This window comes from Tupaia chinensis, unplaced genomic scaffold, assembly GCF_000334495.1.
Source record: "Tupaia chinensis unplaced genomic scaffold, TupChi_1.0 Scaffold000037_20, whole genome shotgun sequence".
NCBI classification, from domain to species: Eukaryota; Metazoa; Chordata; class Mammalia; order Scandentia; family Tupaiidae; genus Tupaia; species Tupaia belangeri.
Genome location: NW_006159479.1, coordinates 2127584 through 2143752, shown reverse-complemented (window position 1 = coordinate 2143752; position 16169 = coordinate 2127584). Strand labels below are relative to the sequence as shown.

General features: G+C 45.1%; 1 protein-coding gene across 1 annotated transcript in view; it reads left to right on the top strand.

The window, feature by feature from the left end:
• CUNH13orf42 (chromosome unknown C13orf42 homolog) overlaps positions 1-1338 on the top strand; it is a 34841-nt gene extending 33503 nt beyond the window's left edge. Inside the window, exon 4 of the mRNA XM_027772276.1 lies at positions 1164-1338. Within this exon, the coding sequence (XP_027628077.1) occupies positions 1164-1338 (175 nt within the window). The remainder of the gene's footprint in view (positions 1-1163) is intronic.
• The last annotated feature ends 14831 nt before the right edge of the window (positions 1339-16169 follow it).

Below are 16169 nucleotides of genomic sequence, written 5' to 3'. Positions count from 1 at the left end.
GTTTTGAATTTATATAAGCAGTGTGCATATCTCATCATGTTGCTTAGTCTCTTCTTAGCTTCATTTTAAAATATATATATATATATTTTTTTTTTTGAGAGGTTTTTGCTGTAGGGCATGTGTGCTCACCGGAAAGACAGAGAGAGACAGAGAAACAGAAAGTGAGAAATCACCCCCCAGGGGAGATGGCCTTGTCGCAATCCCTTCTCCTCCATTCTCCTCTCGGGATCTTGGGCACGCACGCACATGCGCCTGGCGTGAGTTTAAGCTGCCAGGTCCAGGACTCAAACCGTGGTTGGCTACATGGGAATCCAGTGACACAGCCATTAGACTAGCTGCTGGTCCCTTAAAATATATATATTTTTGATAAGCTATGCTCTCCACCTGGCTCACTGCTGCCTGTCTCGTACTTGCTTCCACTCTGAATCAGTCTCAGTCCTGTTCTAGCCCACTTACTCCCCATGCTTTGTGTCACCCACTTTCATTGTTTTCCCAAGTGCCGCTGACGCATGGTGTGCTACAGGTTTTTAATGAGACTTTGGGGATGAACAGAGCATAACACAGAGAGGGAACCAACATTAAGCAAACCAGATGGGCCACCGTAGAAGACATTGGCCTGGCTCAGAGCTGCAGACCTTCTTGCTGGCTAGGCCTCTCTTAGTTCATCTTGCCTTCATCTTGCCTGGCCTCTCTCCCTCCAAATCCTCTTTCCAAACTGATTTCCAATGTTAATTCCCAGATTTCTACACATTCAGAGTAGTAATTCCTCTCTGGTCTGGCCAACCCAGGCCATGCTGCAAAGGTCTCACCTGTCATAGCTGAAGGTTCTCTTAAGACTTCTCTAGCTATTTTCTTCGCTCTGCAAAAGTCATTCAGCTCCGATGGATTCACGGATTTTCTCAATAGAATTTTCTCCCATAATAATAGACTATGTACTAGGTATATTAAAAACCATGGCTTGGCTCTTATCATCCATTCTTTCTTCTCAAGGCCAGCATGAGGTACAGCTTAGGGCTCTTCACAGCCCCCCTGAGAACACTGCCTGTCCCTCCACAAGGCCCAGCAATCTCATGGTCTTCCCTGGAATGGTGGCAATCCGTGTATCCTTTCCCTTGGTGTGGTTGGCCATGAACTTAACTCCCTGCCTCCTTCCTCCCTTCTAGCCTGGGGAGCTCCAGACAGATCCTCTTCAACTTCTCAGGAGAAGACATGGAATGGGACACAGAACTCTTTGCACTGGAGGCCTTGGCATCTCCGGAAGAGGACTACTATGAGACAGAGAACCCCAAAGGACAGTGGTTGCTTCGAGAAAGACTCTGGGAGCGGACAGTGCCCTGATTTCACTTTGGGTCCTAGGCTTGTTTCAGGCTGAGTCTTTGTGAAGGTGTCTGCTTTCAGTGGGGCATGAAGTTTTGGTTGAGTGAAAAAGTGGAAATTGTAACCCAGTTAAACCCCTCAGCACTCTGCCTACTGGTGCCCAGCTAGTGCCAAACAATTCTGCAGTTTCCCAGAGCACATGCCTCAGAAGTCTGGGAGCCTGGACTTCCTAGCATGCACAGGTGAGCAAGAATTGCCACCCACCCACCCACTTCCAAGAACAGAGGAATGGAAGGCCTTAGTGGAGTGTTGAGGCTCACTCCAGCCTTGTCTGGCCTGTCCCCATTCCCGAGGCATCTGTGCCAGTGACTGCCAGCAATGTGCTCTGCACCAGAAATCCACCCGTGGATCTCCAGGCCAAAATATTTAAAGTGGTGGCACCTAGTTCCTCTTTCTGCAGGGCTCAGAAACTCTTATACGGAGGATGCCTTTTATTGTGCAGATTGTAGCTCCTTTTGCTGTCTTTTCCAAGTTTTCCAGAAATGTCTCCTAGATTTAATGAGGAAGATGAGGCCAATATTCTAGAAGTGGCGTGAGGAAAAGGTATGTCAAGGCTCTACTTTGGGACCATGTTATGTCCTCCAGTTCAAAGATTCAGCTCCATTTTCAGCAACTGGCAGGGAAAGGAGGATGGAGTGGTTCTTCTGTTTTTCTTACTTTTTAATTCTTATCTGGAAATCTTTTGTTTTTCTTCTTCTATTTTTCCTTCTTCAATTGCCAGAGGACTTGTGCACTCCCCAAGAGACACACAGAGACAGAGGGGGGAGAAAACACCCTCCAGTGGGGCATGGTCATGTTGCAATCCCCTCTCCTTCATTTCTCCATCCTGTTGGGATTTTGTGCATGCATGCACACACAATGGTGTGTTTTTCAAGCTGTTGTGGTTGAGATTTGACCTGCAGTTAGCTGTGTGAGAGTTGGCTCTCTTAACCATGATGCTGTGCAGCCTAACCTTACCCAGAAAAAATTTATAAGTATCCATACAACTATTGGGTTGTTGGAAAAGTCACAACTTTTTTTTTTTTTTTATGTTTCTCTACGCAAAAAATGTATCATGACCATTCCAACAACCCAATAGTTTATGACAGGTTATGCTGGTCCCTCCTTCCAATTAAAAGGACAAATAGAATCATTAACTTCTTTATGTCTAGAAAGGGCTTTTGTATTTTAGGAAACATCTGAATCAGAGTTATATTTTCAATATATTCTTAGTATTTCTAACCTACTTTTTCCATTTTGCATGTGGTTGTGCCCATTTGAGTTTGGGAACCACCAGTCTGGAGAATACACTGCACTTTGTCCATTCTCACTTATGTCTCTTGGCATTTTGTTGTAAAGCAGTTGGCTGGGGGAGGGGGCTTGGGTGGGTAGCACATGTTCCTGAATGTATGAGGGCCAGTGGGGAGAAGGGAGGGAGATGACAAGGAAAATCCAGTCACCTAAATTAAGCCAACCATGCTCTAAGCTTGGACCACTTTAAGAACTAAATAAAGGCTTCCCTTCTGTCAAGCCTGTGTGATGATATTCTTATCAGTTGGCTTTTTTAGAAAGAAACCATAATTTATGTGAACCTGATTATCTAAATCTAAGTATTTGTAATGTCTAAGAGAAAAAAATAACAACTGCTAATTCTGTGACATTTTTAGAAATTTTATATCAACACATCTTCAGAATGAAAACATACTGGAAATGTTTTAGTTCTTCTCTTTCTTATTTTGTGAGTGCCAACACCAATGTTTGGGAATTTTCTTTAATTTTATTGCATGTACTAACCCAACTATAGCCAGAAGTCTGACTACAAAATAAATGTTTGGGAGATTTGTTTTATAAACTGCATTAAAGCCCTGCAGTGTAACATTATCATGGATCTTTCTTTTTCTTACACGTGACCTGGCTTTAAGCTTCATGTACGAAAGTTCATTTCTGGGGATAAAGATCTCCTTACTCTGTTCCTTATCAAACTACAGTTTATCATAGATGGAGCCTGACATTTTGTGCTGAACATACAGATAGGAAAACAAATAAATGGGACAAAGGGGATGTTCAAAGTCCGAATTTTTTTTAAAAAGCATTTATTGCTTATGGGGCATGAAGCTGTGCTTTTCTATTTTGGTTCATGTTTTGTATAAGTTCATCTTTAATGTGGTGACACATAGACTGCCTAAAAATTTCCATCATTTGGAAACATAAGAGTGGCTTGTCTTGTGGGATGATGTCTAGGTCTTTGAAGTTAGAGAGAAACCCCAGGATCTGGGCTATGCCTGGGAAATCCTAAGATGGTTTCTGCTAGAATTTGAGATCATTCCAGACTGAAACTAAAAGTCAAGTCGGGAAACCCAGCTGATGTGTCTGATTCTCTTCCCCCGTCAATTGATCAGTTATTCAGTGGAATCAGCCGGTTGTTGGGGCACTATTTTAACACTCCTGTGTTCCCAGGACTTTTTTAGTTTTGATACTTGAAAATCTACATAACCCAAGACAGAATGCCAAAAAAAAGAGGATCTGAGTCCTTGACATCCGGCTCGTTCCTTTGCCTGTGATTTCTGACACCCACCACAGAAATATGTCCTCTTCTGTGGAGGAAGATCCTTGGAGCTCTTGAATTTCATTTGAGTTGTGTGTACCCAGCCTTTCGCCTAGTTGCTATTTAACTGAGAACATGGCTGCCAGGACAGAGCTTTCTGGTGCACACTCTCAGAAGCAGAACCCAGAGAGCATGATCACTGATCACCTTTTCATAGTGGACTAGTTTCAAGTCACTGCTAACAAAATGCTATAAATTTAGGGACCTTAAACAACACAAAGCTCTTCAGTCTGGAGGTCAGTCAGTCTCTCTGAGGTAATCTGAGGTCCCCTCTGGAGGCTTTACGGGACTAAGTATTTCTTTGCCTTTTCCGGTCTCCAGGGGCTACCTGGTTTCCCCAGCTCATGGCCGCTTCCCTGTGTCACTCCGACCTCTTGTTACCAGCCTCACATCTCCAACTGCTCACCCTGTTCTCCTGCCTCCCTTTAATAAGGACCTATGTAGGTATATCAGTCCTGCCTGGATAATATAGCCTAATCTCAACTCAAAACTCTTCATTTAATCAAATCTGCAAAATTTCTTTTGCCATATAAAGCAGCATTCATGGTTCTGGGCATTAGGGTGTAAACATCTTTGGGAGGCTGTTATTCAGCCAATTACACGTACTGGGAAATCTTAAGATGGTTTCTGCTAGAGTTTGAGGTCATTCAAATCTGAATGATTATTAGAACACCCTGTTCTAGTACAAGCTCAGCCCAAATCCCTTTTGAGTTTTATTATAACCGTCAAATATCTATGACAAACTCTGACTTAACTGTTATTTCCAATCCCTTTAGTTCTGGCTGCTACCTTATCATTTATTTTTTATTTTTATTTTATTTTATTTATTTATTTTTTGGGGGGGGCGATTTTTGCTATAGGGCATGTGCACTTGTCAGAAAGGCAGAGACAGAAATGGAGAAATCACCCTCTAAGGGGGAATTAGCCACACTGCAATCCCTTGTCCTTCATTATCCTCTTGGTATTTCAGGTACACATATACGTTCCCCAGTGTGTTTCAAGCCACCAGGTCCAGGACTTGAACTGCAGTCAACCATGTGGGAATCCAGCACCTTAACCACTATACCACCAACTGGCCCTGGTATCTTATAATTTTGTTGAGGTGAAAGTCTGTCTTGTTTGACAGGTTCCAATTTCAAAAAGACTTTTTAATGATACAAAATTCCCAAATGGAAAAACATGACACTTCAGTTCTGTAAGGATGAGCTTCTACGTAGACATTGCTACTGGTCAAGAGTAATGGTTTCCTTCGATTCGCCTATCAAGTCTTTATTAAGCAACTGTTAAGTGCCAATTTAAAATAGCACATATAAGGGACCAGCAGTTGGTGTAATGGCTATGTCACTGGACTCTCATGTAGTCGACCGTGGTTCGACTCCCGGACCCGGTGGCTTAAACTCATGCTGGGCGCGTGTGTGTGCGTGCCAGGATCCCGAGAGGAGAATGGAGGAGAAGGGATTGTGGTGTGGCCATCCCCCCTGGGAGGTGATTTCTCGCTTTCTGTCTCTCTGTCTCTCTGGTAAGTGCACCTGCCCTATAGCAAAAACCTCTCAAAAAAAAAAAAAAAAAAAACCCCAGGATCTGGGCTATGCCTGGGAAATCCTAAGATGGTTTCTGCTAGAATTTGAGATCATTCCAGACTGAAACTAAAAGTCAAGTCGGGAAACCCAGCTGATGTGTCTGATTCTCTTCCCCCGTCAATTGATCAGTTATTCAGTGGAATCAGCCGGTTGTTGGGGCACTATTTTAACACTCCTGTGTTCCCAGGACTTTTTTAGTTTTGATACTTGAAAATCTACATAACCCAAGACAGAATGCCAAAAAAAAGAGGATCTGAGTCCTTGACATCCGGCTCGTTCCTTTGCCTGTGATTTCTGACACCCACCACAGAAATATGTCCTCTTCTGTGGAGGAAGATCCTTGGAGCTCTTGAATTTCATTTGAGTTGTGTGTACCCAGCCTTTCGCCTAGTTGCTATTTAACTGAGAACATGGCTGCCAGGACAGAGCTTTCTGGTGCACACTCTCAGAAGCAGAACCCAGAGAGCATGATCACTGATCACCTTTTCATAGTGGACTAGTTTCAAGTCACTGCTAACAAAATGCTATAAATTTAGGGACCTTAAACAACACAAAGCTCTTCAGTCTGGAGGTCAGTCAGTCTCTCTGAGGTAATCTGAGGTCCCCTCTGGAGGCTTTACGGGACTAAGTATTTCTTTGCCTTTTCCGGTCTCCAGGGGCTACCTGGTTTCCCCAGCTCATGGCCGCTTCCCTGTGTCACTCCGACCTCTTGTTACCAGCCTCACATCTCCAACTGCTCACCCTGTTCTCCTGCCTCCCTTTAATAAGGACCTATGTAGGTATATCAGTCCTGCCTGGATAATATAGCCTAATCTCAACTCAAAACTCTTCATTTAATCAAATCTGCAAAATTTCTTTTGCCATATAAAGCAGCATTCATGGTTCTGGGCATTAGGGTGTAAACATCTTTGGGAGGCTGTTATTCAGCCAATTACACGTACTGGGAAATCTTAAGATGGTTTCTGCTAGAGTTTGAGGTCATTCAAATCTGAATGATTATTAGAACACCCTGTTCTAGTACAAGCTCAGCCCAAATCCCTTTTGAGTTTTATTATAACCGTCAAATATCTATGACAAACTCTGACTTAACTGTTATTTCCAATCCCTTTAGTTCTGGCTGCTACCTTATCATTTATTTTTTATTTTTATTTTATTTTATTTATTTATTTTTTGGGGGGGGCGATTTTTGCTATAGGGCATGTGCACTTGTCAGAAAGGCAGAGACAGAAATGGAGAAATCACCCTCTAAGGGGGAATTAGCCACACTGCAATCCCTTGTCCTTCATTATCCTCTTGGTATTTCAGGTACACATATACGTTCCCCAGTGTGTTTCAAGCCACCAGGTCCAGGACTTGAACTGCAGTCAACCATGTGGGAATCCAGCACCTTAACCACTATACCACCAACTGGCCCTGGTATCTTATAATTTTGTTGAGGTGAAAGTCTGTCTTGTTTGACAGGTTCCAATTTCAAAAAGACTTTTTAATGATACAAAATTCCCAAATGGAAAAACATGACACTTCAGTTCTGTAAGGATGAGCTTCTACGTAGACATTGCTACTGGTCAAGAGTAATGGTTTCCTTCGATTCGCCTATCAAGTCTTTATTAAGCAACTGTTAAGTGCCAATTTAAAATAGCACATATAAGGGACCAGCAGTTGGTGTAATGGCTATGTCGCTGGACTCTCATGTAGTCGACCGTGGTTCGACTCCCGGACCCGGTGGCTTAAACTCATGCTGGGCGCGTGTGTGTGCGTGCCAGGATCCCGAGAGGAGAATGGAGGAGAAGGGATTGTGGTGTGGCCATCCCCCCTGGGAGGTGATTTCTCGCTTTCTGTCTCTCTGTCTCTCTGGTAAGTGCACCTGCCCTATAGCAAAAACAAAAAAAAAACACACATATAAGACATGTTTTCTGCCCTTCAGAAGTTGGTGGTCCACAGTAAGAAAGCAGGCCTAGCCTTTGTGGTGCAGTTTGGCACGCTGGGCTGTGGAGTTGAAAGCCACATGGTGATTGCAATTTGAATCCCTAGGCTGGTCAGCCTGAAAACACACCATGCAGGTACATACACAGGTGTCCAAGATCCTGGTGGGTTGGAGGGCTGAAAGAAGGAAATAGTGGTATGACCAAGCCCTGTGGACTCTCTCTCTCATGCATCCTTTGTCATGGGTAACAAAAATAAAAGGCATTCAAAAAGGCAACATGGAAAAAAATGCTGAGCACCTACTCCTTCACTGAGTTTCTCTGTCTACCTGCAAAGAGTTCTGAGAAGGGAAAAAGTCCATGTAACTCAAGGTATTATGGAGGAACCTCATGACTGAGGAAGGGCCTTAAATAATAGAGTTAGACTTTAGCAGAGGACCTGCTGAAGGCCAGCATCCCACAGTCATCAGCACAATCATGAACAGGCAGTGGACAGGAAGGGGTTGCCCTTGACTGAAGGACATGGCTTCTATTGAGCAGCCATGGAAAACCAAATTGCTCAGGTTAGTGGGAGTCACAAGAGGAATATAGAGTGGATCAGATGGGAATAAAGAAATAAAGTGTATCGCAAATGGAGTCAGGATGGTTTGGTCGGGCTCCCCCACCTCCTATCGTATCATGTTTGAAGGCCACAGGGTAAACAACTTAAGTTATTAGTTGTGCTGCACTTGTGTGCTTATTTTGTAGTTATGACATTGCTGTTTTATGCCACTGAATGTAACATACGTGTGTGTGTGTGTGTGTGTGTGTGTGTGTGTGACAGTTTGATCTTGGCAATGAACCATTAGTGTCTGCAGCCCCTTTAAGAGAAGGGAGTACCTGGTCAGTTAGGGCTGCTGTGCACTACACAGCACTGCCATGCTAGCTAGCCCTGCTCTGCTCAGCTTTGGTTCAGTCTGGTGAGCCTCGATGGCCTTAGCTTGGCTCAGTTCAGGTCTATACCTTGTGAGCTCTGAGAGGGAGGAAGCCGCGCTGAGCATTCTCCACATGTGTTGCTACCTCCGAGAAGGAGGGAGCAGTTGCTAGCACAACTATGGGCTGTGTGAGTCTACAAAGAGCTCTGCGAGCTCCCACTAAACTCAGCCAATAAGCACCATGACATCAGTGCCTCATGTCTTTTTCCAACTCCCTGTGTCTTTGTTCAACTCACCTTTCAGAGGGGGAAAGACCTTTGCAAACCACAAAGCATCATCTATCTGGTTTTGAGCTACAGAGTGGCGAGGTGAGGCAGGACACTTAGAAAACACAGTGCAGCTGGAGGAGCAGAGGGAGCAGGAGGCTGTGCCCTGAAACACCAGGGGCTTAAGCCAGTTCAACCTGCCCACCTCCCTAGGAAGAGAGGCTCTCAAGCTCTTGGCTCTGCTCCTACCTGCCTCCCTGCCTGCCTCACTTCCTCCATCCTTTTTGTCTTTCTCCTCTATAGAAGGTTGTGTCAGCCCCTAGATCTCTCCAGATCTGGACTGTTTGACTCCTGTGGCAGGTCTTGTTCATGGTCTCCATGACTTGCCTGCATCCTCAGGGCTATCTGCCTCTGTTCTGTCATTCCTGATCACACACGGAGTGCCACAATCCCCCAATTCTTTTTTTGTTTTTAAGAGTTTTTTTGCTGTATGACGCATGCGCTTGTCAGAAAGACAGAGAGAGACAGACAGAAAGCGAGAAATCACCCCCCGAGGTGGGATGGCCACACCGCAATCCCTTCTCCTCCATTCTCCTCTCGGGATCCTGGCACGCACACACACGCGCCCAGCATGAGTTTAAGCCACCAGGTCTGACTCGAACCACGGTTGACTACATGGGAGTCCAGTGACATAGCCATTACGCTAACTGCTGGTCCCAATCCCCCAATTCTTCATCAACACCCTGGGACCAGCAGCTCTCCTTGAAAGGGGCCAGGGACTGTGTTTTGAGGCTGAATGGAAGTATTTGCAGACACACTTTGTAAATTAATTCACATAGCTGTTTTGGTCAGTCTCATAGGCCACAGAAAATACTAGTCTGCTGGACAATCTCTTGGAGGAATTACTATGTTTTTTTACCCATTTATTTTTCATTGGACAAGGAACATTGAGCATATACTATATCCTGTATATGTTTCTGGGGATATAACATAAACAGAACCTTCCACAAAGCTTTCATTCCAGTGAGAGAGAGAGACATTAATCAAGGGATCACACTGGTAGATGTGTCGGAGTTGTATTAAGTGCCATGCAGGAGGCCCATGGCAATAGGAGAGTCTGAGCTAGTCAGGTCAGGGTGGTTTGGGGAAGACTCTAGATCTCACATGGCTTCATTTGTCTTACTCAGATGCTCAATTGTCACTTTCTCTGACTGACAGGCCTTTCCTGCCCACCCTCTCAATCATTGCTGTAGCTTTCTTCATTGTGTTTACCAAGATCCAACACATGATCACACACATGCACACATATACATGCACACACACACATGGCTATGTTCCCATTAGACGACGAGCTCCAGGAGAGCGTGGGCTTGGTCTGTCTACGCACACTGACCACCTGTGCCTAGTATACACCAGCACCTACTTGTAGACAAAGGGAGAGATTGACAGATTGTGTGATTAAATGAAGAGACAGTGAACTGAGACCTGCAAGGGAACACGAGGCATCGAAGTATAAAGGGATCAGCCCAGCTGTGGAAGTGCAGGCAGCAGAGTGCAGCTCTGCAATGCTGGTGTGATGTGGAAGACCACAGTTCAGAACCCAGGTAGAGCTGAAGCTCACCAGGGGCGTATGCGCACACCCATGACACTGGCTGCCTAGAAGGCTGCAGTGGGATTGGGGGTTACAGTGTGGTGGGATGCTGTGGAGGGTGCCTCTCTTTTTCTCTCAATAAAGCCAACTTTAAAAATTGTAAGCAGGACTGCGGGAAGAGATTCAGATGAGGGAATATCATGAGCAAAGGATCTGTGCTGGAAGCCACGGGGCACATTTGAAGGAGTTGAAGATCTTTGCCTTTGGAGCTTTTAAATTTTGGGGGAGAAGGAAAGGCACTCATATGCGATATGCATATGTACATGTAAATATAATAAACTGTCAGGTAACGATAAAGCTGTGATGTAAAATAGAGAAAGGCAGAAATTGGAGACAGAAGGAGGGGTTTTTTAGCTGGGAGAGAGCCTCTCAGTAGAGGTGATACTTGAACAGAGACCAAATGAAGAGAGAGATTATCAAGACCAAGGGGAGAACTACCCCGGCAAAGGCAGGGGCCAATGAGAAGGCTCTGGGGAAACACACAAGGCAGGGAGATCTTGAGGATGTAGAAAGGAATATATCGGGATATTCTTGAGATTTTAAGCAAAAGAATAATGCAATTTGAATTTGTTTTTAAGGATCCTGGCACGCACACACACGCGCCCAGCATGAGTTTAAGCCACCAGGTCTGACTCGAACCACGGTTGACTACATGGGAGTCCAGTGACATAGCCATTACGCTAACTGCTGGTCCCAATCCCCCAATTCTTCATCAACACCCTGGGACCAGCAGCTCTCCTTGAAAGGGGCCAGGGACTGTGTTTTGAGGCTGAATGGAAGTATTTGCAGACACACTTTGTAAATTAATTCACATAGCTGTTTTGGTCAGTCTCATAGGCCACAGAAAATACTAGTCTGCTGGACAATCTCTTGGAGGAATTACTATGTTTTTTTACCCATTTATTTTTCATTGGACAAGGAACATTGAGCATATACTATATCCTGTATATGTTTCTGGGGATATAACATAAACAGAACCTTCCACAAAGCTTTCATTCCAGTGAGAGAGAGAGACATTAATCAAGGGATCACACTGGTAGATGTGTCGGAGTTGTATTAAGTGCCGTGCAGGAGGCCCATGGCAATAGGAGAGTCTGAGCTAGTCAGGTCAGGGTGGTTTGGGGAAGACTCTAGATCTCACATGGCTTCATTTGTCTTACTCAGATGCTCAATTGTCACTTTCTCTGACTGACAGGCCTTTCCTGCCCACCCTCTCAATCATTGCTGTAGCTTTCTTCATTGTGTTTACCAAGATCCAACACATGATCACACACATGCACACATATACATGCACACACACACATGGCTATGTTCCCATTAGACGACGAGCTCCAGGAGAGCGTGGGCTTGGTCTGTCTACGCACACTGACCACCTGTGCCTAGTATACACCAGCACCTACTTGTAGACAAAGGGAGAGATTGACAGATTGTGTGATTAAATGAAGAGACAGTGAACTGAGACCTGCAAGGGAACACGAGGCATCGAAGTATAAAGGGATCAGCCCAGCTGTGGAAGTGCAGGCAGCAGAGTGCAGCTCTGCAATGCTGGTGTGATGTGGAAGACCACAGTTCAGAACCCAGGTAGAGCTGAAGCTCACCAGGGGCGTATGCGCACACCCATGACACTGGCTGCCTAGAAGGCTGCAGTGGGATTGGGGGTTACAGTGTGGTGGGATGCTGTGGAGGGTGCCTCTCTTTTTCTCTCAATAAAGCCAACTTTAAAAATTGTAAGCAGGACTGCGGGAAGAGATTCAGATGAGGGAATATCATGAGCAAAGGATCTGTGCTGGAAGCCACGGGGCACATTTGAAGGAGTTGAAGATCTTTGCCTTTGGAGCTTTTAAATTTTGGGGGAGAAGGAAAGGCACTCATATGCGATATGCATATGTACATGTAAATATAATAAACTGTCAGGTAACGATAAAGCTGTGATGTAAAATAGAGAAAGGCAGAAATTGGAGACAGAAGGAGGGGTTTTTTAGCTGGGAGAGAGCCTCTCAGTAGAGGTGATACTTGAACAGAGACCAAATGAAGAGAGAGATTATCAAGACCAAGGGGAGAACTACCCCGGCAAAGGCAGGGGCCAATGAGAAGGCTCTGGGGAAACACACAAGGCAGGGAGATCTTGAGGATGTAGAAAGGAATATATCGGGATATTCTTGAGATTTTAAGCAAAAGAATAATGCAATTTGAATTTGTTTTTAAAAAGTGACTCTGGCTTTTTTTTTGTGGTATTTTACTGGAGGGAGCAGAAGAGAAAGTTAGGAGACCAGTTAGGGGCAAGAGATACAGGCAAGAGATGGTGGTGGCTCGGACTTATCAAGACCAAGGGGAGAACTACCCCGGCAAAGGCAGGGGCCAATGAGAAGGCTCTGGGGAAACACACAAGGCAGGGAGATCTTGAGGATGTAGAAAGGAATATATCGGGATATTCTTGAGATTTTAAGCAAAAGAATAATGCAATTTGAATTTGTTTTTAAAAAGTGACTCTGGCTTTTTTTTTTGTGGTATTTTACTGGAGGGAGCAGAAGAGAAAGTTAGGAGACCAGTTAGGGGCAAGAGATACAGGCAAGAGATGGTGGTGGCTCGGACCAGGGTGGGAGAAATGGAAGTGATTAAATATGACTGAATTTAAGATCAACTCCGAAGTACAACCTGGAGATCGTTGGGCTTGCTAAGAATCCAATATGGGTATATGGGGTTCTAGCCTGAGGAACTAGCGAGAGCAGCTCCATTTATTGAGTTAAGACAGAGGTTGGCTCGGCAGGCAGGCAGATGATGGCACAATGGTAAAATGCCATGTTAGAGGCTATCCTCCATGGAAAGGTTCTTGGTTCACTTCCCCAACTTGTATTGAAGTGTGAGCTCTGTAGTTGGGGATGTGCTTGAATCTCAGTTCCTCCACACTCTGGCTGGGTGACTTTGGGCGCGTTACTCACCTGCTCCCAGCCCCAGCTTCCTAACTGAAATGGACACGGCAGGAATGACTGTCAGGGGCACCTGATAGGATAGTGCACATGAAGCCTCAGCACAGCAGCTGGCACAATTAATAGTACAGTTAACTATTATTTATTAAGGCTCTCAAAAAATATCCACAGGGCTAGACAGTGGCACAGCTGTAAAAACACCAGCTACCGCCCTGTGTTGGCTGTGCATATGCTTGTTCCTGCTCTGGGGCAGGTTGAAGGCTGGGACTGGCTTGTGGTATTGAGATCTTGAGGAGGATGCTGTCTCTTTCTCTTTCTCTGTCTTTCTTCCTTACAGAGGAAATAAATGGGTAAACTTTAAAAGAGAGAGAGAGAGACAGAGAAGCTGATTAGGAGGGTACTTTGGGTGGGGAGGAAAATCAGTTCTATTTTGAATGTGCTACCTTAGAAATTTCTGTGAGTCGAGATCTGTTAGCTTAGGCTTTAAGGTAGAAATGTCAAGTAGGAAATTAGGCATCTGCATGTGATGGGAAGAGGCTGGGTCTTACTTAGGCATGACAGAGGTATTAATACAAAGACATTAGTGTAGAAATGGAATTTGAATCCTTGGGAAGTCCCCAAGGTACTGGGCAGGGATTAAGAGGAGAGTGAGTGGGGTGACTAAGAGCTAGAGTACCCCAACATGAGAGGCAAGGAAGAGAAGGAAGGGGTGAGGTGTGAGGGAAAGCACAGTAATGAAGCAGAGAATGCTCCACAGTTTAGGGATGGAGCCGGGGAGCTGGATGAGGGGAGGTGGTGCAGGAGACCTGCAGGGCCTGCGGAGCATGCTCCACGGCCAAGAGAGAGACGGGTCTTGACTTTGGTTCAAAATCAGATTGCCAGGGAACCAGCAGTTAGCGTAATGGCTATGTCGCTGGATTCCCACGTAGTCGACCGCGGTTCGTGTCCCGGACCCGGTGGCTTAAAACTCACGCCGGGCGCGTGTGCGTGCGTGCCCAAGATCCCGAGAGGAGAATGGAGGAGAAGGGATTGCGGCGTGACCACCCCCCTGGGGGGTGATTTCTCGCTTTCTGTCTCTATGTTTCTCTCTGTCTGTCTGGCGAGCTCACGCGCCCTACAGTGAAAATCTCTCAAAAAAAAAAAAAAAATCAGATTGCCATAGCTAGGAGAGCTCAGCAATCCCACTCGCGAGATAGGTCCAAACTGCTTTTGGGTGTTTCTCAAACTTCAGCCCTTGAGAGGCAGTGAAAGAAGGAAGGGAGCCCACAGGCAGCTGCGAGGTCTGCTTGACTTAGTGCCCCTTTCCTGCACAGGCTGGACTCAAGCCCTGAACATGCTCCCATCCAAGAAGCAAGCAGCCTCTCATGTAACAGTGAGCTATTCAATCTTGTCTGGTCTAACAGGGTCTTATACAAAACCTGGAGCCTGAGTTACGTAAATGGAGGCAAGTGACTTAGCCTCCTTAAGTCTCACATTCTCAAATGTGAATGGGACATGATGATTTTTTTTTTTTTAATTTGCCAGAGGATGTGTTACTTGCCAGAGAGAAACAGAGAGACAGGGAGAGAGAGAGGGAGGAGAAAGCAACCCCTATGGGGCACGGTCATGTCACAATCTCTTGTTCTCCATTGTTTCATCCTGTCAGTATCTGAGGCACACATGCACACATGCCTGGCATGTTTCTTAAGCTGCGGGATCCAGGACTCAAACTATTTTGATGGCCATGTGTGATCTGGCTGCCTTGAACCATCAGGCCAATGGGCCAGCCTAATACTGATACTCCTTGGCTTATAGTGCTAAAGTGAAAGTTAGATGAATTATACATGTTAAGGTACTTGATTGATAATAATCGTTAACTATTATCATAATTATTGCTATAATTAAAGAATGTTGATTTTTCACTTAGGATATTAAAAATATTTGCAACACACTCTTAAAATAGCTGTAAAAGACAAATTCTAAAAATGTTTCAAGCACAGTTGGAGGAAGTTTAGCCTCCTGAAAAAGCTGTTTTGAGGAAGATGGCACTGCCCCAACTTGTAGTGAAGCATGAGCTCTGTAGCTGGGCGTGTGGCTTGAATCTCAGTTCCTCCACACTCCGGCTGGATGACTTCAGACATGCTCCCAACCCCTGCTTCCTGACTCAAATGGACACGGCAGGAATGATTATCAGCAGCACCTGATAGGATAATGCACATGAAGCCTCAGCACAGCAGCTGGCATAATTCATATTGCAGTTAAATATTTTTTATTAAGGCTTTCAAAAAATATCCACAGGACTGGACAGTGGCACAGCTATAAAAACACGATGCTCTGAAAGGCTGACCCACATGGGAAGGTCTTGGGTTTGAGTCTGGAGACTTCTCTGAGTACACCCAAGATCTGGGGCTGGCTGAGCCTGGCAGTGGACTGTGTGGGGTCAATTTTAAAAAATTAAATTATTTTAATTTAATGCAACAATCTTTTTTTTTTTTTTTTTTGCAGAGGTTTTTGCTATAGGGCACATGCACTCGCCAGAAAGACAGAGAGAGACAGAGAGACAGAAAGCGAGAAATCACTCCCAGAGGGGATGGCCACGCTGCAATCCCTTCTCCTCCATTCTCCTCTCGGGATCTTGGGCACGCAAGCACACACACCCGGTGTGAGTTAAAGCCACCAGATCCGAGACTCGAACCACGATCGATTACGTGAGAGTTCAACAACATAGCCATTACGCCACTGCTAGTCCCACAATGTAGCAATCTTTTATTGTTATCCCCCAGACATATAGTCCCAGACTAGTTGATTAATTTGTAGCTTTTCTCTTTTTTAAATCAAATAGAAGCATAGATTAGGTTAGATTTGAAGGTTGTTAACTCTGGTCTTAAATGAGCCCTCATCGGGAGTGCAACAGTGTTGTTTGACACCTCTAATCTTGCCTGGTTTTTGTATGTGATGCAGAAAGGCAA